Source organism: Chelmon rostratus, chromosome 1 (genome assembly GCF_017976325.1).
Source record: "Chelmon rostratus isolate fCheRos1 chromosome 1, fCheRos1.pri, whole genome shotgun sequence".
NCBI lineage: Eukaryota > Metazoa > Chordata > Actinopteri > Chaetodontiformes > Chaetodontidae > Chelmon > Chelmon rostratus.
In genome coordinates, this window is record NC_055658.1 from 587,922 (window position 1) to 614,057 (window position 26,136).

At 42.9% G+C, this 26,136-nt stretch overlaps 1 protein-coding gene across 1 annotated transcript; it reads left to right on the top strand.

Annotated features, from left to right (window-relative positions):
- Window positions 1–3,176: 3,176 nt before the first annotated feature.
- Window positions 3,177–6,432, top strand: fgf19 (fibroblast growth factor 19). Its single transcript, XM_041942825.1, has 3 exons — window positions 3,177–3,387; window positions 3,500–3,603; window positions 6,112–6,432. Exons 1-3 carry the CDS (start codon window positions 3,177–3,179, stop codon window positions 6,430–6,432), a joined length of 636 nt encoding a protein of 211 aa, XP_041798759.1.
- The last annotated feature ends 19,704 nt before the right edge of the window (window positions 6,433–26,136 follow it).

Genomic DNA, 26,136 nt, shown 5'->3' on the forward strand with positions numbered 1-26,136 from the left:
TCTACTGGCAAGTGAGACAATTGAGAGTGATTACGAAGATGGATGGGAGAGAAAGTTTAAATGGGGTATGTTTCTGCACCTCTTGGGGACACTTGTGCATGGTAGTTTTCTAGTAGTAGGCAGACTGCATATACAGTACAAGGCAGGTGAGCCATCCTTCTTATGAATGTATTTGCAATCCACAAAGCTTGACACATTAAAGAATATGAATTCAACTAAACCAAAAGGTGGGTGCTCAAGAGGGTCAGACACCTTGCCATCAGGGGAGGATGCAAGCCACGGGACATCAGCATGTATCACAAGGCCACGGAGGTTTATATTTGTTATCCTGGCAAACGTAATCATTGCCTCTCTCTCCGTCTCTGGTCCACTCATCATTTCAGCTGTTGATGCCATGCCTCTAATGATACCCTCAGCCACATTCTTTGCTGAAGACAGCCCTCTAACATAGCAAGCCTCTTGTAACCTGGGGAAGGTCATTCTTGGCTTGTGGTGCATTTGCCACTCAGAAATGTCACTCTGCTGTCTTGTTGTCTCTTCAATTTTCTGAGCTGTGTCAAGGGTGACCTGAAGAGACTTTATGTAAAAGCCTGTCATGTTTACTGAGGACAAACATGCATCCTTTAAGGGTCATGTGAGCCTGTAGTCCTCCAGAGGTGGTAAGGGAAATGGTGGAGCATCTTTATGATAACTTATTTGGTGGCTGTTGGTAAGATAACACTGCCAAAATGCACAGTAAACCAAAGGTTTATCAGCTAAAATTCCCCTAGCACAGACCAAAGGCCTGGATAAGCGCTCACAGTTTTTGTATGGCTCTTCAACCTGCTACATAGAGAGGTCAGGAAGATACCCTGCAAGGAGTGTATGTCAGTAAAACACAAGGTCCAAATTTACAATAGAGTAATGAGTGAAACTAGTTGATGTACTCCACATTTCCTATACTTGAGTTTGTTAACACAGAGAAGACAGTGTGACTCTCATGCACATCAGCAGACTTTCAAATGATTTGATGGAAATCAGCATAGGCACATATGATCACATACTGTCATGCACATTGAGCCGTGTTGGCCCTGGGCTGTGTCTAAAGTTCCCAGAATGCAATACCTGGCAAAGCATAAATCACAATTCTTCATTTCCCTTTCTTCCTATTGTTTCCTCTTCCCAAATCTTGATCTGCACCATCACTGACACCTCTCTCTCCCCATCCTCCTCTTCCTTTCTCTCTTTTTTCTCCTCTGTCTTCTGCACTTGCTGCCTTTTAACTGTGTCCACTCTAAGGGAGTGGCTTTTAAGTTGGCTTAAAAAGATAATTCTTATTCTAGGCTGCCATCTAGTGACAGAAGCTTTGCAAATATTTTAGAAAAAAAGGGGGGGGGGAAAGGAGGGGGTCACTTGTCAACATAAGCAGTAACACCATCTTCCCCCAGAGGGGATTAATTTACATTTCTAAAACTTACCAGCGATAAGGTTTTAAAGTCTGGGCCTCAGATTGCATTTTGGTGAATGGTAATGTTTGCTCTCCATTACAGTTTAACTTGGTTGTATGTAAATGCAATGCTGGGCAGCGGAAGCACAGGCCAGAATGTGATAAGAGCGGAAAGAAGTCTGTTATTTTAGTGTGGAGTGACCCAGCCTCACAGCTCTGCTTGGATTTAGACCAATGTGTAGACTTTAACCTATCCACAAATAAAAAATGTGCAATTTGACAGAGAACATTTGGTAGCACTTTATGTAACATAATTTTGCAACATGATCACCAATGTAAGAGACATCCAGTCTATAGGCATAAGCCACAGTTATCTTTTTTCACTTCAGCTGAAACTGGTCCTTGTGCCAAACTGCTCTTTACAACCCAAACAAGATTACTGCTGATACATTTACTACTACTACTATTGCTGCTGCTGCTGCAACCTCAGTTAATACTGCCACTACAGCTATTACTGTCATCAGAATAAATAAAAGGAGCAAAACCACAGAGTAAAAGTGCATTAGATGTTCATCCATCCAAGTCCTGCATTGAAAATGTTACTGAAGTAAACCTGTGTAAATATTATTAGCAAAATGATCATGCATAACTTTTTAGGTAGCTGTTTTATCATAGTTGATCCATAATAGTGCAACATGTATTATAAGCTTATCATGTTTTGGATGTCATATAATACAATATTCCCATCTGAATTGCAGTAGAAGTACAAAGTGGCATCAGATGAAATACTTATGTACAAGGATGCCTACCTGAGAGTTGTAAACCAGTCTTGAGTAAATGAAAGGTCTTTGCAACATTCTACCACTGCACTACTAGCCTACTACTACCACTATTACTACTACTTAAAATAATCATAGCAACATTCCTATTAACAATAATGATACTACTACTACTGATTATAATAAGGGGAAATGCTGATCCACCTGTTTTCATTGAACAGTAGCAGTACAACAGTTGTGATACAATTACGAATTTTTAGCACATGCTTCTTTTTTGTATTCGATTTTACAGATTTATTGATGACCTATGGATGACTCAGTCTATTCACTTAGCCCATGTGGTGTGTATGTAGCCAGGGAGACATTGTCGTTCACTCCATGGAGGTGTACTTGTGACAAGTGTTCTTCGGAGCCCCCATAAGTCATGTCCTGCATTGAGAGCTAGTACCAAACTGCATTCTTAGTGTATGTTTCCTCACTTATCCACCAAAAAGTAGCAACTGTAATCATGGTTCTGACCTTGACTGAATCATTCAGTGCTTCTAATCAACTAAGTTTCTGAATTTGAAATTTGTCTTCTTGCACAATACTTCCCCACCAAGGACGGAGTTATTAAAAGTAACAAATGCAGAATTTCCTGCCGCTTTAGAAAATATCATGAGTTTAATTTATAAGGTGGGCCTATTACCCAATATTTAACAGTTCTGAATTGCCAGAGTTCTAAATGAAGTTCATATAGGCTTGACAGGGGCTCGTGTGGGCTCGTCTGGGGCAAACGTAGAGCTATGATTCAGTTGGATGTCCTGCAGGGGTGTGTTGTGGTCTGCTTCTGGGAACTGGATTTTGGAAAGGGGTTATCTACAGCTGATAAGGGCCACATTTATAAGGCTGGGTTAGGATAAGACTAACTCACTTCACACGGCCAACTGGGGGAAGCAGCAGCAGAGAACTTACACCGGATTTGATGAACCATGCTACTGTTCGTGGTCACTGTATCCATTGCCAATATGATTTTTTCTGTTGGAGTTGTTTGCATGCCCTTATCAGACCAGGGGCCCCAAATTGCCCACAGCTGGAGCCAGGTGGTCCGGCTTAGGCACCTGTACTCTGCCAGACCAGGATTGCACCTGTTGATTAGTGGGGATGGCCAAATCCGAGGCTCTGTGGACCAAACTCTGCACAGTAAGTCAAGCATTTTTAAAGATGCAAACTCTGATGCTTGTTGGTAAATCACATTGATAACTGGAGATGACTTGGTGGGATTTTTTATTCTGATGATTGATTTGAACTGCAGGCCTGCTGGAGATCCGTCCAGTGGATCCAGGCTGTGTTGCCATCAGAGGAGCAGCAACCGCACGCTTTCTCTGCATAGAAGTTGATGGAAGACTGTACTCATCGGTAAGAATTTCATAGGAGAAGGTGACAACCTGTTGTCATTTCATTTCCATAACTGTTTACTAATGACATGAAAATGAATGGCAAAAGTTACTATTCAGCCAAAAGTAATTACTTTACTTACGTACTTATATTCATGAAAAGCCATGTGTCACGGCATTACCTAAATCAAAAGTGTGGGAAAAAAATATTTTGTCTGACTACCATTGCAGAATGATTATTATTTAGGCCAAATGTTAACCATATTGGTAATGTTATCTAAAGTTAAGCGCATAATCACAACACAAATATGTAATATTTTACAGTTTCAAAAAATACGTATTCAACTAAAACTGAATGTTTTTTTTTAAATCAATAAGAGCATATTTAACAGAGATTTAACACACATTAATGAAAAGTAATTAAGTCAAAAAATATTTTATCACAAATGTTAGAATATAGAAGGATCACAGTAAGATCAAAATGGCCGATATGAAACATATTAAATGAAATATATAATCATGTGAGTAAACACAGTAAAATATAGAAACTAATTAAATAACATGTTATTAAAGGACTGAATTAATAACTTTTGATTTGTGTGACTGTCATTCCTACTGTCATAGTTTTATTAGAGTTTACCTTTATATCATAATGCCCTTCAAAATTAGTTTTATTTTATAGTGTCAGTATTCACTGCTTAACTTATCATGACAGAGTCGTCTCCACTCCCCATCTCCTTTCCTTTCAGCCAGTCACATTTCCACAGCTGTCATGCCTTGAGTTGAGTTCTTCTTGCAGTACAGGTAATAGGTGCTAAGAGGTTAAATTTCATCAATCTAGTCAAAGCTGAACCTGAGCTCCATTCAAAATTGCAGTGACATCCAGAATAACACAAATAACTAAATCCAGTCTTGGAACATAATCTTGTGTCAACAGTGTGTCGTGTGGTTCCCTCCATATGTCTAGATAAGGATGTTAGATGTTTAAAAAAAAACAGTGTAATATTGTTATTAATTTAATATTTCAGTTTTTGGAACATGAATGAACACCATTTCCCATAAGCCCTTGACCCTCACAGCTTAAATATGACCAGTAACAGAAGAGGCGGTTTGAGTGGCCACAACTAGTTTTGATGTGGCTGTAACAGGGCGAGCCCAATGGCCTTTTTGGAAGGTTCCAACTTCTATGCATTTGACAGTTCAAATGCTTTTATATCTCTCATTTCAGCTGACACTCCACTGTTTAAAGTGTTTAAAACAAAATCTTCAGCTTTTTTCAGCGCTTTCAATTTAAACTTAGACTTAAATTGATATTTTTTAACTCCATTCAGCAATGCGAATTCAACTGAAAATTCAACTTTCTGTTGCTATTTTTAGACTCTTCAAATTTTTGGCTGTTTTGAGTTCCATACATAGATAAATAGATAAACCACTGAGCATGTTACACCTACACCTCTCATACAATAAGAAAATAAAAATGAATTACTGAATCGCATGAATTGCTGACAATTAATTAATTGTTACAAGCAGCAACTGTGTAACAATGGTGGTCTTTTGATAAACTGTATTATTAAAAAACTTAGCAATACAGATTAAAAAAAAAAGAGTCAAAAATTGGACATATAGTCAATTTTTATTAAGAAGCAATTTCAAGGACCTTAAAGAAAGATTTCTGTTGGCACTGTTGACCTAAGGTCTCCTGCTGCTTTTCATATGTTGTTAATCAGCGTCCATGTTCAGAAAACACTGCATGCCAGTCAGGCATTCATTCAAACAGAGGACCGGTTCATCAACCTTTGTCCGGTGTGGTGAAGGGTAGGATGTGTTTGCAAAGTGAAAAACCTGAATGAAAAGATCCAGCAGCAGCAACAACAACCTTGGCCTCTAGCTTGCTCTCTTTGGCCAAAGTAAACAGCCCTCGAAGAACTTGCAGCACCATTTACGTATGTTTTTTTTTTTTTTTTTTGATAAAAGGGGCCCTCTATCTGAAAACACCATTCACAGATCCTAATTCTAATGAGAACTGCACTTATAATTTAGGATTGATGTTGCTGTCTGAACTACTTTCTCACAGCGATCGTGAGAGTAAATAAAACAGGAAAACAAGATATTGTAACTTTTGCTGAACAGTATATATATATTCATAATATATATGTATATGAAACTATAGCAAATTAGCTGAAATTTAAACAAAAAGAAAACAAAACTGGAGCAAGTGTAAAGTCTGCTGCTAGTAGATGAGTACATCGTAGATATGACACTGTACTACCACACTGACAAGTACAGCTAATGGAGATGCATGAAAAGTCATAGCAAACAAAGTCAATTTAATCCCAAAAGACAAACACAATTAATTGAACTGAGTCTTTTTTGGGCCCTGGGTGCAGTTTCCTGCTTTGTTTTGTTGGTGATCCAATCCTGACAAAGACCTAATTTCCTCACAAGGATCACTTAAGTTCCACGTCATCTCATCAAAACTCAGAATTTGTAGAACATGGACATTTTTACATGTGAAAATCTTCATTTCCAGCACACCTACAGCAGAGATGACTGCACCTTCAGAGAGCAGATTTTGCCCAACGGGTACAACATCTATGTCTCTGACAGACATGGAGCCCTGCTCAGTCTGGGAAATTACCGCCAGAGGATGCAGGGTCGAGACAGAGGCGTACCGGCTCTAGCCCAGTTCCTCCCCCGGATCAGCACTGTGGATCAAGCCTTGCACCCTGGACTGGATGTCCCTGACCAGCCAGGACAGATCACAGACCAAACAGAGGAACCTGTGAACACAATGGACTCATTTGGAAAGCTCTCTCAGATCATTCACAGTCCCAGTTTCCACAAGAGATGAGACCAGCTCTGAGACACCAGTAACTGAATATGTCCTGGGGTGCTCTATTTTGTCTGAAGCCTGAAACTGTGTGCACTCCTCCCTGCATGTTGTTAAACCAGGGACTGACTGCATTTTCAGTCAGCCTGCACCCAGTCTGCGACAGCCTTCCAACACTGTCCTGTCATACATGACTGAACAGAATACAAGTGCAGTGTCCTACAGAGTGGAGAATGAGACCTGTATTGAGTGTAATGTTCCATCCTGTCTTCTCAGGAACCAGTTTTATATTTACTGAACAACATGCAGTGGGCTCGTTCTTTCTCTCCAAAACATATCCTATGGTACACAAGGAGACATGTTTGACATTGTGTTTCTTTTGGAATAAAAAGGAAACAGCACCTGTAACCATAGATGAGGCAACAGCAACACCTAAAGAGAAAAAAAAAGAATGACAACATTAGTCACATTGTTTGATTGTGCGAAAGCCACAAGAACAAGCACCAAAAATGTAATTAGACAGATATTCTGCCTATGATGACTGTTTGCCATCCCAAAAAAAGTCAAAACAGACAACAAGCATGTTTCTTTGAACACAAGAATCTCATGGTATACTGCCTCAGTGAACTGAGGAAGAAGAACAAGACTTTCTTACCTACCTGTAGATGAGGATCAGGATGTTGGTAAAATGAACTGCAGTTGATAAGTAAGTTTAAAAAAAAAACTACTTTTCCTATGCCTAGCAAAAAGTACAGTCTTTCTTGCAGTAGTACAGTTGTATTTATTTGGTTATTTAAATATCCAGAAATTCCAATGTGCATGTCTTGTATGCTATACTGAATGCACCTCTGCATTTTACTATCTGTGTTGATGTTTTCTGTTACCTGTGACCAACTGTTTGCACTGTTTGATGTTTAATTTCATGGAAGATTTTGGAATAAATTTATAAAACATTCCAAGCAGGGTCAGTGTGTGATTAATGTTTGTAAAGTTGGAAATAGTTGAATAATAATACATAAAAAAAGGATAATTTCTAAACGTGTATTTTTAATCAAATACATTAGTTTTCTCTAATATTTTTGAGGCTGCCATTCAGGGTCTGAGTCTTGACCCCAGAGCCACAGGGACACCTGAACTCATATACATGTCAAGCCTTAACACATCCTTTACTTTATGTATCAAATGATCTATTAAGACTTTAATTACATTAGACCATTATTAAATGTAACAGAATCTGAACTCAAAGGTCCACTAATTAATGATTCAGAACTTTCAACCACATGTGTGCTAATTATTGTAACAAGTCTCCTTTAGTCTCTGCTGATGACCCCCAGAGACTACAATGCTAACAACACCCAAAATACGAACATTACTGTCAAAAGGGTGGAGTAAATTAATTGATAATTAATACAAAATAAGAATAAAAGAATAAAAATAAAATAATTAACATAAGAATTCTACATTAATAAAAATGTTAATAAAAGTTAAGTACAACATGAAATAATGTGGAGGTAATAATGCAAAAGAGTAAGGGTTCGCTAAAAAGGAGGACCACCGTTTTTTGAGACCTGTGGAGTTGACATCGCCATATCCTTAGACGCCACTGCCACTATTCAAAATGTTACTGCTAAGTAGCCCAAAACAGCTGCCATGTAATTTAAGGCCTTAAGACAAAAAAAAAAAATCATTGTAATCTTTTAACAAAATTTTTCAGTCTCAAAGGCCCTTCAGTATACACTTTGGTTTACATTACCATTTTCAAGATTCAAGATTCAAGATTCAAGAGTCTTTATTATTATTGCACATGTCAATGAAATTTTCATTGCAACCCCCATGTTAGATGGTAAGAAAGATAAGACTAGAAAGAGTGAATAAAATTAAGATAACTACAATAAAATAAAATAAACCAACATGCAATAAAAAAAATATTCGTGAAGCAATTAAAAATATAACAGAATGAAAATATACTTAGGCAATAAAATATACTAAACAATAAACAATTAAATATGGAAGTGAAATGTGCAAACAGAATAAAATATACAAGCAGAATAAAATATAAAATATACACAGTGAAATGTACCGACAGAATAAAATATGCCAATGAAACTGAAATGTGCTGATATACTAAAATGTATATAATTATAGTATATGTGTGTACATAAAAGTCAAGTACACAGAAGGTGCAGGTGGAGGTAGAGGTGTAGGTGTAAAGTGCAGTGTGCAGTGTTCACAGTTCACACAGTCTCTCACTGCAGTGAGGGGCTGCTGGGGGTGATAGCTCTAACAGCTCTGGGGAAGAAGCTGTCCCTCAGTCTGTTAGTGGTGGTGCGGATGTTCCTGTACCGCTTTCCTGATGGAAGCGGTACAAACAGTCTGTGGCCCGGGTGGCTGGGGTCCGTGGCGATGGAATATAAAATTATAAAATTAATTAAAATTTCATCAAAAACCAAGAGTTACAATGTCCCATTACTTACTCTTATGTATTCCTCAGTTATGCCAGTCTCTTAATCAAGTGCCTCCCAAAAAGGAGGAGAGGAGGAGATATAACTGAAGAGTTTGGTTTTATATGTGAGAGTGTGTGTGTTTTTGGGGAGTTCAGTTTCAAAATTGATGAGACGGGAGTGTGTATTGACAATAGGGGAGAGTCCAGTCTGAGAGAAATGTTCATGTTTAACAGAGGGGGTAAATATAAGACAGGTCCATATTCTTGAAGTGGGAAGAGAAAAGGAGTTAATTTGCCTTAGCAGGGTAATGAAGAAAAAGAAGACTGTGTCTTGGTTAGCAGTTGAGAGATTTTAAAGAACACAGTATTCAGCATTAAAAACCAAAAGCTTCACCAGTTCAGAAAGTAGACCAAATAGTATGGTTCTCCAGGTAATGAGCAGTTCCAACAAACATCACAGAAGCCCAACACATTCTTGGTGTTTGCCGGCCATGGCCGTCCTAGCATTTGATGCAGTTCAGGAATTCTTCACCCCACTAAAAACTTGCTATGAATTCAAATAAAGAAGAATCACAATGGATCTAAACTTATTTGGCTTGCAGTTTAGATTTGGCTCAAACACTCACATCTAAGCCATGCCACACTCCTCTGCAATGTGTCTGTCCTCTTTCACACATACGCTCCCTTCACATTTGCAGGAATGATCACCCACTCCCTAACACTCCTTTCTTTATTGTAGTTGCTTAACTGTTGTTTACGTGCTTTCTAACCACTTTCTTTTGTCCTAGCATACAACTGCTTCAACTGATGGACAATGGCGTCGAATCTGGAGTAGGACTACCTCTTTGTAGAAGTTTGTCCTTCAGACTTTTCTGCTTCCTTACTAGTTGCAACTCAGCAGGTGAGACACCATTTGTTTCTTGAAATGCAGAATTCAGAGCAAATCAACTCTGGGATATAATTGTCCCAATTTTCTCTTTTCACATATGAAGCATTCATTCATTCAATGTATGATTTATTCGCTCTGTCATGTTGGTACAGGCATGATAGGCAGTGGTGAGTTTAGGTGTGACAGTCCATTGCTAGCAGATCTCGTTGAAGACAGTGGAAACAAATTGCGACAGACAGGATGAAATCTCGAACACCCTATCTGGTGAAAATTTCTTTTTGAAGGATGCAAGCAATGATCTGTGCAGTGACTCGGACAGGGAAGAGTTCCACCCAGTGGGTGAAGTAATCCAGGAAGACCAGAACATTCTTGTTTTTGGGGGGCTCCAAGGCAGCATACCCATTATGTCAACTTTCTGCTTGGCCTTGGTTACTGTGGAATAGTGGAGCTCCCTGGCTGGTTTTCGGTTATCTGCTGTGAGACTCAAACAACATTTCACAAAGTGTTAAGTGTCTCTCCACATTCCAGGCCAAAAAGCAACCTCTTGAAATCTTGTAAGTTTTAAAGATTCCCAAATGGCCACTTAAAGGGTCTTGTTAAGATAAGATTTGAGCATTTGATGACCTAGGCTTCAGAATGGTGAGACAATATTATCGAAAATTGCTTATCTGACATTTGTTTCCTGAGGTAAACCTGCCATGACATAATTTAATAATAAAATAAACAGTGTCCTCATTTTCTGAGAGAGTTTTCAAGATTCTTTCAGTTTTTGGATCTTTGTGTTAGTTACAGGCACTACAGGCAGGTATCCTACGCAGCCCATCAAGTTAAACGTTAAATGTTCCTTTCCATTACTCCACTATGAAGTCAAACTTCTGAAATCAAGAGCCCAGAGTCTAATAAGATGGCAGGTAGCTTTTGTAGGGCTCAAAAGGCTGGATTGTTTAAATATATTTATCTATGTAAGATATTTCTTTTTATTAAGTCTACGTGGGTGTGTAAACAATTAATAAAACTGTGTATATTTTTGTTGATGGGTTTATGTTTATGCGTGAAAATATCTGTGTTGCTCTCTGTAAATGGTGTGTCCTTATATAAGGAGCATTCTGTGTGAGGTCAAGTTGGTTCAAACATGGTCTGAAGATATGTAGCAAGACTTACGATAATTGGACAAATTAAAAGGTTATAGCAATTTTTCTGCTAAGCCCTTAGCATAGTTTGTAAGTTGATGACTGCCATGTTTTTCAACTGAGCTTGAGCATTTATAACAGAAACATGTATCTCCCGATGCTGTATACCAATTTTGTTCTTGATACAACAAAAATCCAAAAACGTATATGTGTACTACTTCATATTCATATTCTTCATTATGCTTTTATGATTCAAGAGGCTTTTTGTAAAGCACATTGAGCACACCTTGGTGTAGCCCTGACATCTGCCTGAAGCATCAGCTGCTTCAGGCAGCTGATGCTGTGTAAAGCATAAAAACTAAAGAGGTCTTCAGCAAAGACTCGGTTTGCTCACTCCCCCCACACACCTTATGGTTGTGGTATAGACCTGCTTCCTGGTGCTCCTCTCCCTTCAAGGATAAAATTTGACAAAACCTGAAAGAGACTAGATGGAAGCTTACATCAATGACTCTTTGGGTGCGGGTCTAATTAGACCCTCCTCCTCTCCTGTGGACGCATAGTTCTTTTTTTGCAGAAAAGAAAGACAAGACCCTGTGCTCATGCATTGACTATACAGGGTTAAATGAAATCACTATTAAAACAAGTACCCACTGCCACTGATTGACTCTGCTTTTAGCCCCCTCCACAAAGCAATGGTGTTTTCCAAGCTCGACCTACGCAATGCCTACCACCTGGTCAGGAAACAGGAGGGGGATGAGTGGAACTCAGCTTTTAACACTCACCTTGGCCACTTTGAGTATCTGGTAATGCCTTTTTTAACTAATGCCCCGGCAGTACTCCAGTGCCTAGTGAATGATGTATTGAGAGATTTGTTAAATAAGAGTGTTTACTTGTTTACTTGGATGACATTCTTATTTTTTCTTGCTCTCAGGAAGAGCATGTGTCCATGTGAGAGAGGTATTGAAAAGATTGTTGGAAAACAAGTTATTTGTAAAGGCAGAAAAATGTGAATTCCGTGTCACCACTGTAAACTTCCTGGGGTTTGTAGTAGAAAATTGGCAGCTCAGGGCCGACCCCTCCGAGACGGAGGTGGTCGGGGGGGTTGTTTCATGTTTCCCTCCTCAAACAAGTCACTGACAGCCCCCTCCAGCCACCAGTGCCACCACCACCTCCTCCTCCCTACATCGCCAACAGCCACCCTGCCTACACTGTGGATTGCATATTGGACATCCCCAGGTGAGGCTGAGGGTTTCAATACCTCATCGACTCGGAGGGATATGGCCCAGAAGAACACTCCTGGATCTCGCTTTCTCTCATTTTGGATCCACAATTGCTGCAGGATCTACTACCTGAACCTAGGTAAACCAGGTAGAACGCCAGGTGGTGTTCCTTAGGAGGGTACTGTTGTGGTCTCGATTTTTGTGGTTGTTTTTGTAGTGTTCGTCTCTCGGCCCGCTGTGCCCTCTGTTTTCTCTTCTCCTCTTGCTTACCTCCTCTGCAGTGCTGGAGCGTGGAAGGGGGCGGGGTCGAATCTCCTGGCTGCTTCTGAGACACACCTGAGCCAATGCAGCTCGTCAGTAGCTCCTCCACCTGCTCAGGGCTGGATGATTTCTTTGTCTGCTCACACGTGTCTCTCGCAACATTGCGTGCCTTGTCTCCTTCCTCGTTCAAGTTTGAGTTTTTCTAACAGTATCTTCCTTTTGTCTTGCACCATTGCATTATTATTAGTTTTGTCTTTTGCAGCCTCCATAGCCTTTTTCCCCCTCGCTGTGTTTTTTGTTCTTTTGTTTGCACTTTGTTTTTTGAATATAAAATTGTTACTTTTACTTGTTCACTGCAACCTGGGTCCTGGCCTTGCTTATTGCCACACAAATGGTAACAATTTCCAATAGTTATAAATAGTCAGTCTGCTTTTTAAAAGGCATCAACAATCGTAATCGGGGCTTGAAACACTGACTGTATAAATCACATTATTTCACAGTAAACACTCTGTTAACTTGAAAGAGTCTCTGTTTGACCTGTTTTCAAGTGAAAACAGGTCAAACAAAGAGCACCCCTCTCTCTCACAGAGCACAGTTACCTACTAGGACTGGGCAACAGAGTAAGAATAATTTTCACAATACAATTGATATACAATCAATACAATCTCACTTCAAGAAGTGTTGACATATTGCACACTGCAAAATGCAGAAACATTTTACTATGATGAGGTGTTTCCTTTGTAAAAATTGTGTTGAGTCAGCAAAAACTCTTCCAAAAAGTTTCAAAGTTTCTGCACAAACAGTTTGTCATGCTGACTAGACTTATTAGATTTGTCTAGTTTATTGACATAATCCGTTCAAAAAGTTTGAAACATTGCAGTTTGGGCAATCTTGCAAATGTGGTGTATCACACTGTAGCAAATACATTTTCATGTGAAGACATTTTGTTGAAGAAAAACGATTTAAAGGATTGTACTTTTTTATTTTAATGCATATTTTGATATTGAAATAAGAATTTATTGTTGTACTTGTTCTGAACCGCTACCTCAGATTTGTTAAATATTCCCTGTCTGGCATGTGTCACATTGAAATGATAAAGAACACATTTACCTGTTTGGTTTCTACAGCTTGTCATGCCCTCCGCTTCGGGCTCCACCTAGTGGAGTATTCTGTTACCCTGTTCCTGCTCATTCCCACTGGCTGGGGGCGCGCCTGTTTCCAATCTGGAATCAACTGATGATCACAGCTGCGGCGAGGAGTGGCCTCCTTTGTTCACACTGCAACCTATGTTTTAAGAAGCCAGCTGACCACGACTCGACGCCGGATTGTAAAAGTTCTTCAATACCCTCCTCCCCGCTGCATCTCATCTCCTGCCATTGCTCAACCTGCTCCGCTGCTTCTACTGGCTCCTGTTCCACCTTCATCTACCCTCACCCTCCGTCATCCAGGAGTTGTTCCTGCCCTCCATTCCAGTCAGTCTACTCCGGCTCTGTTACTAATTCCAGTGTGCTTGTGCTTACCATTTCTGTTCGTCCTTACAATAAACCTAGGTAAGGGATTTTGTGTTAAGTATCTAGTATCTCCGTTCTGGTTAGGTTTAGTGTTGTGCTAGGTTATCTCCGTTCTGGTTAGGTTTAGTGTTGTGTTAGGTAGTTTAACCTCATAGTTTAACCAGCCTGTTAGAGGACTGTGTTGGCTTTCAGTTCATTGTTTGTTGGTTTTTTCCTATGCCTGACCTGCATAGCGTTTTGTGTTGAAATAATAAATCATATATATATCGCCCTCCTTGTGTCTGCCGAGTCTTGTGTCTGCACCTGAGCCTCTGAGTCCTGAAGTGTGACAGTACAATCCGGCCAGAATGAGCTCAGCAGACGACACGACCGGCTCTGACCAGGCTGCGGCTGTTCTAAACGTCATGGATAGTCATGACACTCGTTTAACATGCCATGATGAATTATTGCAATCTCTAGTTGTTAGCAATAATGCCCTGTTCAATCAGTTGTCACAATTAACTGCAAATTTCGCCAGCCTCTCCGCTCAAATCTCTAGCTCTGCCAGCGGAGCCCTGAATCAACTAAATTCCCCAGCACCGGCTGCCCCTGGTAATTTTCCTCCTATTCCCCAGACCAATAAGAAACCATTTGTTCCTACTCCTGAGCGATATGATGGAGATTTTGGTTGCTGTAAAGCATTTTTGACACAAGTTTCTTTAGTTTTTGATTTACAACCCTATTCATACGCTACAGATAGATCTCGAATAGCTTATCTGATTAGTTTATTGTCTGGACGAGCAAGAGATTGGGGTGCTGCAGCATGGGAAGAACAAACAGCCTTTTGTCAGACATATGCCCTCTTCACTGCAGAAATGAAAAAGATTTTTGACCATCCCATCAGAGGACGTGATGCGGGAAATCGTCTGACCACTCTCCAGCAGGGGACATGGAGTGTGGCAGACTACGCCGTGGAGTTCCGTACACTGGCAGCAGAAAGCGGGTGGAATGACGTTGCGCTACAAGGTGCGTTCTACCGAGGACTCTCAGAGAGAGTCAAGGATGAGTTGGCCTCCCGAGATGACCCGTCTGACCTAGATGCCCTAGTGGATGTAGCCATTCGTCTTGACTGCCGCTTCAGGGAGAGGCGACGAGAGCGGACGTTTCGACCCGAGGGTGGAGCAAACCGAAGCACAAATTCCTCGCCACTGCCTATCACAGTAACCCAGCCCCTCGCCTCAGACTCCGAGCCGATGCAGATTGGGAGAGCTCATCTCACACAAAATGAAAGGAATCAGAGACGAAAAGACAATGCTTGCCTGTACTGTGGCGGCTTGGGGCATTACATCTCTGCCTGCCCTAAGAGGGCACCAAAAGACAGGGCTCACCAATGACGGGAGGCATCCAGGTGAGCCGAACTTCCACAACCTCCCCCCGGCGCTTACAGTTATCTGCTTCCCTATGTTGTAATTCTCAATCCTTTCCTGTCTCTGTATTAATTGATTCGGGAGCAGAGGAGAATTTTTTGGACAGTTATCTTGCAGAACAGCTCCAGATCCCCCTGGTTTCTTTGAAGACGCCTGTGGAAGCTCACTCCCTTAACGGGTTGCCACTTGCTCGTGTAGTTAAGAAAACTGTACCTATCACTCTGATTATTGCTGGCAACCATCAAGAGACCTTATCTTTTCATTTAATGGAGCACTCTAACCCTGCAGTTGTTTTAGGTTTCCCCAGGCTGAAGCTGTATAACCCCCAGATCGACTGGAGCAACGAGGTTGTGAGATCCTGGTGTTCGCGGTGCCATGAAACCTGCCTCCGGTCCGCTTTGACTCCTGCTTCAACCATGCCCAAGGCCCCTCCCAAGCCTGTCGATCTCACCAAGGTACCCCGTGAATATCATGACTTAGCCCCAGTCTTTAGTAAAGAAGATGCTCTGTCTTTACCACCTCACAGGCCCTATGATTGCCCCATTGACTTGTTTCCTGGAGCCACGTTACCCAGTAGCCGCTTATATACACTGTCCAAACCGGAGGAGGAGGCTATGGAGACGTATATCAGGGACTCGCTTGCTGCTGGAATAATCCGCCCCTCTTCTTCCCCGGTTGGTGCTGGATTTTTCTTTGTCGAGAAAAAAGATTCTACACTGAGGCCATGTATTGATTTCCGTGGGTTAAATGAAATTACGGTAAAGAACACCTACCCTCTACCCTTGATTAACTCTGCCTTTTCTTCACTGCACGGAGCGCAGATTTTCTCTAAACTTGATCTCCGTAATGCCTACCATCTAATTAGAATCAGGGAGGGGGATGAATGGAAGACTGCCTTTAACACTCCGTTAGGGCATTTTGAATACCTGGTAATGCCTTTTGGACTCACAAATGCACCGGCAGTGTTTCAAAATCTGATTAATGATGTTCTGAGAGATATGATCAATCGATTTGTCTTGGTCTACCTGGATGACATACTGATTTACTCTCGAGATTCTGAACAGCATGTACAGCACGTACGTATGGTGTTGGAACGCCTGTGGAAGAACAGACTCTTTGTGAAAGCAGAGAAATGTGAGTTTCATGTCCCAACTGTCTCTTTCCTGGGCTATATCATCTCTCTAGGCCAGATTCAGATGGACCCGTTAAAACTGACTGCTGTCAAAGAACAGTTGCAACGTTTCCTAGGGTTTGCTAATTTCTACCGCCGGTTCATCCGGGATTACAGCAAGGTGGCTGCTCCCCTCACTGTCCTGACCTCCACCTCTCGTCCATTTGTTTGGACCCAGGAAGCAGAGACTGCCTTCTCCGATCTAAAGGTTCGTTTTACCTCAGCACCTATTCTCATTCAACCTAACCCTGATTCCCAATTTATTGTTGAAGTAGACGCATCGGACACTGGAGTGGGCGCAATCCTGTCCCAACGGAGCCCCGATGACAACAAGCTCCACCCGTGTGCGTTCTTCTCACGCCGCCTGTCCCCGGCGGAGAGAAATTACGATGTAGGTAATCGAGAGCTCTTAGCAGTAAAGATGGCATTGGAGGAATGGAGACACTGGCTTGAGGGGGCCAAGCAACCGTTCATCGTGTGGACGGACCACAAAAATTTAGAATATATCCGGACAGCTAAGAGACTAAACTCCTGGCAGGCGCGGTGGACATTATTTTTTGACAGGTTTAAGTTCACTCTAACCTATCGCCCTGGCTCTCGAAATGTTAAACCTGATGCTTTGTCTCGCCAATTCTCTGCAGAGGAGATTACATCTGATCCGGAACCCATCTTGCCTCCAACTTGCCTGGTCGCTTCCCTCACCTGGGAAGTTGAGGAGAAAGTCCAACAAGCACAGACCCTCCATCCCGACCCAGGTAACGGCCCCCCCAATAAACTTTTTGTGCCTGATTCTGTCCGCTCCCAGGTCCTTCTCTGGGCACATTCCTCCCGGCTGTCCTGTCATCCCGGTGTTTCCCGCACCTTGGACGTCCTTAAGCGACGATTCTGGTGGCCATCAGTTGAAAAAGACACTCAGGAGTTTGTAGCAGCCTGTACAGTTTGTGCCAGGAACAAGCACTCTAACCGCCCCACTTCAGGCCTTCTTCAACCACTACCAGTACCTTCACGACCTTGGTCTCATGTGGCTGTGGATTTTGTCACGGGTCTCCCCACATCAAGTGGTAATACTGCTATTTTTACTGTTGTTGATCGTTTTTCTAAGGCTGCTCATTTTATTCCTCTGCCCAAACGCCCCTCTGCCAGAGAGACAGCTGACCTGATGGTGAATCATGTGTTTCGACTTCATGGAATTCCTGCGGATATTGTTTCGGATCGGGGGCCGCAGTTTGTTTCCGAAGTTTGGAAGGCCTTCTGCACTGATTTGGGGGCCACAGTCAGCCTGACCTCCGGCTACCACCCGCAGTCCAATGGACAGACTGAGCGGACAAACCAGTCTCTGGAAACATCTCTAAGATGCCTCGTTTCCGAAAACCCCACTACGTGGAGTGACCAACTCTCATGGGTGGAGTATGCGCACAATTCTTTGGTTAATTCTTCCTCTGGTTTATCTCCCTTCCAGTGCTCTTTAGGATACCAGCCTCCCTTTTTCCCCTCTCAAGAGCAGGAGCTGGCAGTACCATCAGTGCAGCACTTTATTCGGAGATGCCAAAGACTTTGGAAGAAGGCTCGGGCATCTCTCCTGCGTGCCACTCAAAGAATAGAATCACAGGCTAATCGGCGACGTACCCCAGCTCCAACATATGCCATTGGTCAGAGAGTCTGGTTAAAGGCCAAAGACCTCCCTCTGAGGGTAGAATCAAGAAAGCTGGCCCCTCGGTTCATAGGCCCTTTCCCTATTGTGAAGATTATCAATCCCAGCTCAGTCCGTCTGAAACTACCAGCCTCCATGAGAATCCATCCCACATTCCATGTATCACAAATAAAACCTGTCTTTGAATCGGCTCTTGAATGGCCTCCTTTGTTCACACTGCAACCTATGTTTTAAGAAGCTAGCTGACCACGACTCGACGCCGGATTGTAAAAGTTCTTCAGTACCCTCCTCCCCGCTGCATCTCATCTCCTGCCATTGCTCAACCTGCTCCGCTGCTTCTACTGGCTCCTGTTCCACCTTCATCTACCCTCACCCTCCGTCATCCAGGAGTTGTTCCTGCCCTCCATTCCAGTCAGTCTACTCCGGCTCTGTTACTAATTCCAGTGTGCTTGTGCTTACCATTTCTGTTCGTCCTTACAATAAACCTAGGTAAGGGATTTTGTGTTAAGTATCTAGTATCTCCGTTCTGGTTAGGTTTAGTGTTGTGCTAGGTTATCTCCGTTCTGGTTAGGTTTAGTGTTGTGTTAGGTAGTTTAACCTCATAGTTATCCACCAGCCTGTTAGAGGACTGTGTTGGCTTTCAGTTCATTGTTTGTTGGTTTTTTCCTATGCCTGACCTGCATAGCGTTTTGTGTTGAAATAATAAATCATATATATATCGCCCTCCTAGTGTCTGCACCTGAGCCTCTGAGTCCTGAGGTGTGACACAGCTTTCACTTAGAAGGCTAAAATCAGTTTTTAAATTTAAATAAATAATTATTTCACCTTATTGTAATAATTATATCAACTGATAAAAAGGGTTTTTTTATCATGCTAATATTTTTCCCACATTGCCCTGCCCTAGTACTAACACAGCTGTCATGAGAGAAAACAAACCTTATGTAAAATAACAAACTGACATTACCTTTTCAAAAGGCAAATTGATCCTGATCACAGCTTGAAACTCCTACAACATAAACGACTTTCTTTCTAACATTAGGCTGAACATGGCATTTGGTGGAACAATCTGTAATAATTTTGATGCTGGAAGAATTCAAGCATTATATTGCTACTAAATTTGCAATAACAATTTTACATGCAACTGCAGGTGTATCTGTACACACAGTTCACAGTTCAGTATGTCTTGGTTGTACTGTCACAGTTCTATACTTTTTAGTCAAGCAAAGATAAACAACAAAAAAAATAATCATTTATTTTCAAAATAATTAGAAAAAATATTCAAAAGTGCTTCATTGGCCCTAATTCTTATTCTATGCGATAAGCACAAATTCTACATACTTGTTAAGGGGCTGGTGTAAAGGAGAGTCCGGACCCAACAGCAGTAGTACGGAGATGGTTGTTTATTAAACAACAGGAAAAAACAGAAAACCACCTTGCGGGGAAAAAACACAATTTAGGAAAAACAAATCAAAGACTAAGCCACGACAGGAAAAGTAACAAAGTAACACAAAATCACCTGACAGCCAGGGGAAAACGAAAAGGTGAGCACAGGAGGAATATCTCAGACTGGCATTTAACAAAACTCTAGAAACACTGGAGTCACAAGAGGCAGGAGACCAAACTGACAGCAAGCACGCATGTGGTAGCAAGAATAATCATCCGGCACAGGAGTGTATCTGGAGGTGCCTTAAATAGTCAGGCTGATTAGTGGAAGTCAAGCAGGTGCGTTTAGGGGAGCCTGCTGCCAAGGAGATCGCCCCGCCTCTGTGCTCTGCCTGTGAAAGGTGGAGAGAGAGAGAGTGTGAGAGAGAGAGGCACAAAATATGAACACAGGAAAACCAGACCATAACAGTACCCCCCCCCCCCCAAAGGAACGCCACCTGGTGTTCTACCTGGTTTCTCTCGGTTGCGTGCATAAAAATCACGCAGCAGATCGGAGTCCAGTATGAGGGAACGCGAGATCCAGGAGCGCTCTTCTGGGCCGTATCCCTCCCAGTCAACGAGGTATTGGAACCCTCGGCCTCGCCTGCAGACATCCAGAACACGATCCACTGTGTAAGCCGGGTGGCCATCGATGATGCGGGGAGGCGGTGGCGGTGGTGCGGGAGGCTGGAGAGGGCTGTGGGTGACCGGCTTGAGTAGTGAGACATGGAACACGGGGTGAATCTTAAGGGAGGCGGGGAGCCGGAGCCAGACTGCACTGGGGTTGATGATTTTTTCTATGGGGTAGGGGCCGATGTAATGGGGGGCCATTTTCCAGGAGTCGATTTGGAGGGGAAGATCCCATGAGGAGAGCCAGACCTCCTGGCCCACCTGATAGTCTGGTGCGGGGGTGCGTCGTCGGTCTGCCAGGCGTTTGTTCTGCTCTGCCGTCCTGCCTAACGCCGCTCGTGCCTCCCACCACATCCGCCGGATTCTGCAGAGCTGAGCTTGGACGGAGGGAACCGTCGCATCGGACTCTTGACTGGGAAATAGAGGGGGTTGGTAGCCTGTAGTAATCATAAATGGGGACATACCGGTGGCGGAGCTGATCAAGGTGTTATATGCGTACTCTACCCAGGGAAGATGTGTGGACCATGAGGCGGGGAGGCGAGAGGCGACGCAGCACAGCGAGGTCTCCCGGCCCTGGTTAGCCCGCTCAGTCTGGCCATTGGACTGAGGGTGATAACCGGAGGTAAGGCTGGCAGTAGCCCCCAGAGCTCGGCACAAAGCCTTCCAAACCTGTGAGGTGAATTGTGGGCCCCTGTCTGATACAATGTCTGTGGGGATCCCATGGAGTCTGAAGACGTGATTTACAAGCAGGTTTGCGGTTTCCAAGGCGGTGGGGAGTTTAGGGAGGGGAATGAAATGGACCGCCTTGGAGAACCGGTCAACTATGGTTAAAATGGTGTCATTACCCTCCGAGGGGGGTAGGCCCGTAACAAAATCTATGGCTATATGGGACCAGGGATGTGGAGGTATCAGTAAGGGGTGCAGGAGACCCGCAGGGGCCTGGTGTGATGGTTTGTTTCGTGCACAGACTGAGCAGGAGGCGACGAAGGCTCGAACGTCTGCCGCCATGGATGGCCACCAGAAGCGTTGCTGGATGAGTGATAATGTCCTGTGCACCCCTGGGTGGCAGGCTATCCGGGAGGTGTGCCCCCAGAGGAGTACTGAGGTTCGGAAAGGAAGCGGGACGAACAGCCACCTGGGAGGAAATGCATCCGGCGCTGGGTGGTCCTTCAGCACATCGGCGACTTCCTGTTCCACCTGCCACCGGACCACCCCTACTACACACACGGGAGGAAGGATGGTCTCCGCGTTGTCCTCACCCTCCTCCGGGGCGAACTGACGAGAGAGGGCGTCAGGCTTTAGGTTGCGGGATCCCGGGCGGTAAGTTAAGGTGAAATTGAATCGCCCCAGGAATAGAGCCCAGCGAGCCTGCCGGGAGTTCAGCCTCTTAGCCGAGCGGCGGTATGACAAGTTTTTATGGTCCGTCCACACAATGAATGGGTGAGCTGCCCCCTCCAGCCAGTGCCGCCACTCTTGTAAGGTCAGAACCTCGATCTTGGAGGGGTCGGCCCTGAGATGCCCATTTTCCACAACAAAACCCAGAAAACTTACAGTACTGGCGTGAAACTCACATTTCTCTGCCTTTACAAAGAGTTTATTCTCCAACAACCTTTTTAATACCTCTCTTACATGGTTAATGTGCTCTGCTTGTGAGCGAGAAAAAATAAGGATATCGTCTAAATATACAAACACATTAGTATTCAACAAATCCCTCAGAACATCATTTACGAGACTCTGAAACACCGCGGGGGTGTTGGTCAAGCCGAAGGGCATCACCAAATACTCGAAGTGGCCCAGGTGAGTGTTGAATGCAGTTTTCCACTCATCCCCCTCCCGTATCCGGACTAGGTGGAAGGGGTTACGCGGGTCGAGCTTGGTGAAAACTGTCACTTCGTGGAGGGGGCTAAAAGCAGAGTCTATCAATGGCAACGGGTACTTATTTTAAACAGAACGTCATTTAACCCCGTATAGTCTATGCAAGGGCGCAGGGTTTTGTCTTTTTTCTCTACAAAGAAGAACCCTGCACCTAAAGGGCTGGAGGAGGGTCTAATTAGACCCGCGGCCAGAGAGTCGTTGATGTACTTTTCCATTGCGTCTCTCTCTGGTTTAGTTAAATTATAAAGCCTCCTCACGGGGAGAGGAGCACCAGGAAGCAAGTCTATGCCACAGTCATATGGTCTGTGTGGAGGAAGGGAACAAGCCGAGTCTTTGCTGAAAACGTCTTTGAGGTCATGATAAACACCGGGAACACCGGTTAAGTCAATTTCCTCAGAGGTGGGAGTGGGATTCGGGGTCCTAGCGGAGACTGCGGAGCGAAGGCAGTGGGCATGGCATTGCGTGCTCCAGCTTCGGATGGTGGCCATGGACCAGTCTATGTGTGGGTTGCGTAACTTTAACCAGGGGATGCCTAAAATAACTGGGGTGAGCGGTGAGGTGATAACAAAGAATTCTAAATGTTCGTGGTGATTACTGGAGATAGTCAGCTTAAGTGTGGTTGTTCAATGCACCTGGTCCTTCTTCCTCTCCCTCCGTCTCTCTCTAATCCTATTATCTATGAGTGTGCTTAGTGTGATTAGCTCGTTAAGCGTGGCGCACTGCTCTCTTTCTGCTAGCTCGTCTTTTATATAGTCTGCGAGGCCTTTCTGGCAAATGGCCTGGAGTGCCGAATCCCCCCACCCACTGCTGGCGGCCAAGATGCGGAAGTTTACCGCATATTGTGCGTCAGTTTGGCTGCCCTGTTCTATGTCTAGTTGATTTGTCTGTCCTACCGCCTCTCTACCTTTGACTGGGTGGTCAAATGTGGGCTTCATTTCCTCTATGAAATGTGTGTAGTCCTGGGTTATGGCTGAGTTGCCGTTCACAATGGCTAGAGCCCATGCAGCTGCCTGACCTGGCAGTAAACTCATGACAAAAGCGATTTTGGCCTGTGTGGTGGCGTAAGTGCTGGGCTGCTGGGTGAAGACTAGTGAACACTGTAAGAGGAATTGTGCGCATGTGCCTAAGTCTCCAGAATACCTGGGAGGGATGGGAATGAATGGCTCTCTGGAAGTGGTGGGTGCGGTGGGTGGTTCGGCAGGTTGGCGTGGAGGGGCAGAGTCGGCCAGAGGGATCGCTGGTTGTCAGCTGCTGAAGATGTTCCATAACTTGCAGCAGGGAGGACTCGTGTTGGCTCACCACAGCCGCTTGGGAGCTAAGCGCCTTGTTCAGGCTCTCCAACTCTGCTGGGTCCATGTTGGCCTTTCTTTTGGCCGGATGATTCTGTTAAGGGGCTGGTGTAAAGGAGAGTCCGGACCCAACAGCAGTAGTACGGAGATGGTTGTTTATTAAACAACAGGAAAAAACAGAAAACCACCTTGCGGAGAAAAACACTGCAGATTTAGGAAAAACAAATCAAAGAATAAGCCACGACAGGAAAAGTAACAAAGTAACACAAAATCACCTGACAGCCAGGGGAAAACTAAAAGGTGAGCACAGGAGGAATATCTCGGACTGGCGTTTAACAAAACTCAAGAAACACTGGAGTCAAAAGAGGCAGGAGATCAAACCGACAGCAAGCACGCATGTGGTAGCAAGAATTATCATCTGTCACAGGAGTGCATCTGGAGGTGCCTTAAATAGTCAGGCTGATTAGTGGAAGTCAAGCAGGTGCGTTTAGGGGAGCCTGCTGCCGAGGAGACCGCCCCACCTCTGTGCTCTGCCTGTGAAAGGTGGAGAGAGAGAGAGTGTGAGAGAGAGAGGCACAAAACATGAACACAGGAAAACCAGACCATAACAATACTGTCAGTGAGAAAAGACCCTGAGCTGTTACCCTCAAACATAAAATGAATAGGATAAAAAATGTCCATTAAGACAAGTACAACATATTCACAAGTAAATTAAATGTACTATTGAAGCCAGGAGTTCAAGCACCAAGCCATGACAATTTGGGATGAATATATACTGTTACACTCATGCTAACAAACAACAGAACAAGCCAGGCCTGTCACTGGTACAGAGGCACAAACCGTTCTCTGTATTTTTATGAGGATAAAAAAGCCATCCCTGCAATTCAATTATCAAAAGCAATTATGTATAATCTTACACACGCAAAACTGAAACCAACCCAATCACACAAAGAATGGGAGGGGATTTGGCAGGTGTCCATGTAGCAGTTCAGCTTAACATAATACATGAATTTACCTTATTTTACCACATACATTTTAAGCTGATTATATTCTTTACACATCTGGCTGTCAGGGCCACCTTTTTGAAATTGTCAGCATTATTGATTATTTCATATTAATATGTAATAAGTATTAAGTGAATATTTGTTGAATTTTAGCAGAGCATGAGTCACATTTGCACTGTACTGTATGTCTATTCTGTAACCACAAACAAGTTTTCATATTTTTTCTGACAGGTTTTATTCTTGATAAGGTCTTTGGTTTGGTTGACCCAAAAAAGAAAAAAAGTGAGACAACAGGACAAAACAGCACCACTCAACAATGATCTCAAGGTATGTGATAAAATTGTGTAAGATATTAAACTCAGGGTCTAGTTTCTCTTGTGTGTTTTGTATGACCTGAGTGATTCCTTTAACAAAGGACTTAAATATGCATTTGACAATGTTTTGTGACTTGCACCTGTAAAGTACCAACAGAATAATGCACTAAACAAATAAGAAGTAAACGTTATGTTGAGGTAGCTGTATATAATTCTATTAACTGGATGATAACATAATCTTTTTTTTTTTTTAGAAGATGTGTTTCAGTTTCAGTTTCTTGTCATGTCATGTCATGTCATTTGAATTAATTATGCCAGCTAATCGTGAACTTCATTAAACCATTTTTTAAAAGTAATTATGATTTCACAAAATATGGTCAATGTTGTACTTATATCCAAATTAATTCTAAACATAGCTGGAGATCATAATTTCCAAGGATCTCGCAGTACCTCTGCTGTCTTGCCCATCAGCAAGGCTTTCTGCCTGTACAAGGGTTAGTTAATGTATGCTTAATACGTTAAAGTCACGTTATTGTACTTTGCCTAACACAGAGAAATGCTCCTTTAAAACATAATGTAACAAAGTTACAAAAAAAAGGAAAGTTGAGGCTGATGTTATCTCCATGTTACCCTGATACACTGTGGCTAACAACTGATAACTCAGCTAACAGTGAAGAGTAAAATTCGAAATCAGTTTACTTACCAGACCAGGGAGCTTATTAGAAGCAGGAGTATCAGCTAATGACTAATCAGTAATGACTGTGGACAACTGATTGCTAAAGCCCACAGTTATTTGCATTACTTTGCGTTATGTTAACGAACAACAATGCACCAAGCGGCTTCAGATATTAACATAACAAAACCAGGTTTGAAAAAAAAGAACACTGAATTAATATTTCCTTCACAACTCTGGAACAAACGTTGTGCCTTAACAAGTCTTGTACAACAACTCATTACCAACTTTGTTCCAAAAGTTTACGCACCGTCTCAACTGCTTCGGGCAGCCATCTTGAACTTTTGAAAAACGTGAGGCACGCAATGACGTCAATGACATCAGACACAGCTCGTCTATGTACATTCTTCTGATTTAATCTCCAACGTTTACTCATAAAAAAAATACTCCTGTAAAATGAAAATACGCTTACTTGTAGACAGAACGTATACATTAATAGCTGGGTTAACTATTTGACTGGTTTTGATTGCTACACATTTAATGTTTATGAGTTCAGTTTGACCAGTGTGGCACTGTGGCATGATGCACTCTGAATCCTGACTGAAAATTCTCAAATAAACTATTGTTATGTGGAAAGTCAAACAACAGACTGGTGACTCTTTTCTGAAGGATTTTAGAGAGAAAGGGTAGATTATTGGCTAAATCCCCTGGATCAAGTGGAGGCAATTAAGAAGAGGTTTAATTACAGCTAGCCACAAGAACAGTGGTATATAGCCTGTTGATAAAGAGAGGTTAATCACATCCAGTTAATGGATGAATGAATGAATGAATGAATT

Excerpts from the sequence above, each read along its gene's own strand:
- fgf19 (XM_041942825.1), top strand. The coding sequence starts at position 3,177 with ATGCTACTGTTCGTGGTCACTGTATCCATTGCCAATATGATTTTTTCT. Across the intron at positions 3,388-3,499 it reads TGTGGACCAAACTCTGCACA|GCCTGCTGGAGATCCGTCCA; the intron begins GTAAGTCAAGCA and ends TTTGAACTGCAG. Across the intron at positions 3,604-6,111 it reads ATGGAAGACTGTACTCATCG|CACACCTACAGCAGAGATGA; the intron begins GTAAGAATTTCA and ends CTTCATTTCCAG.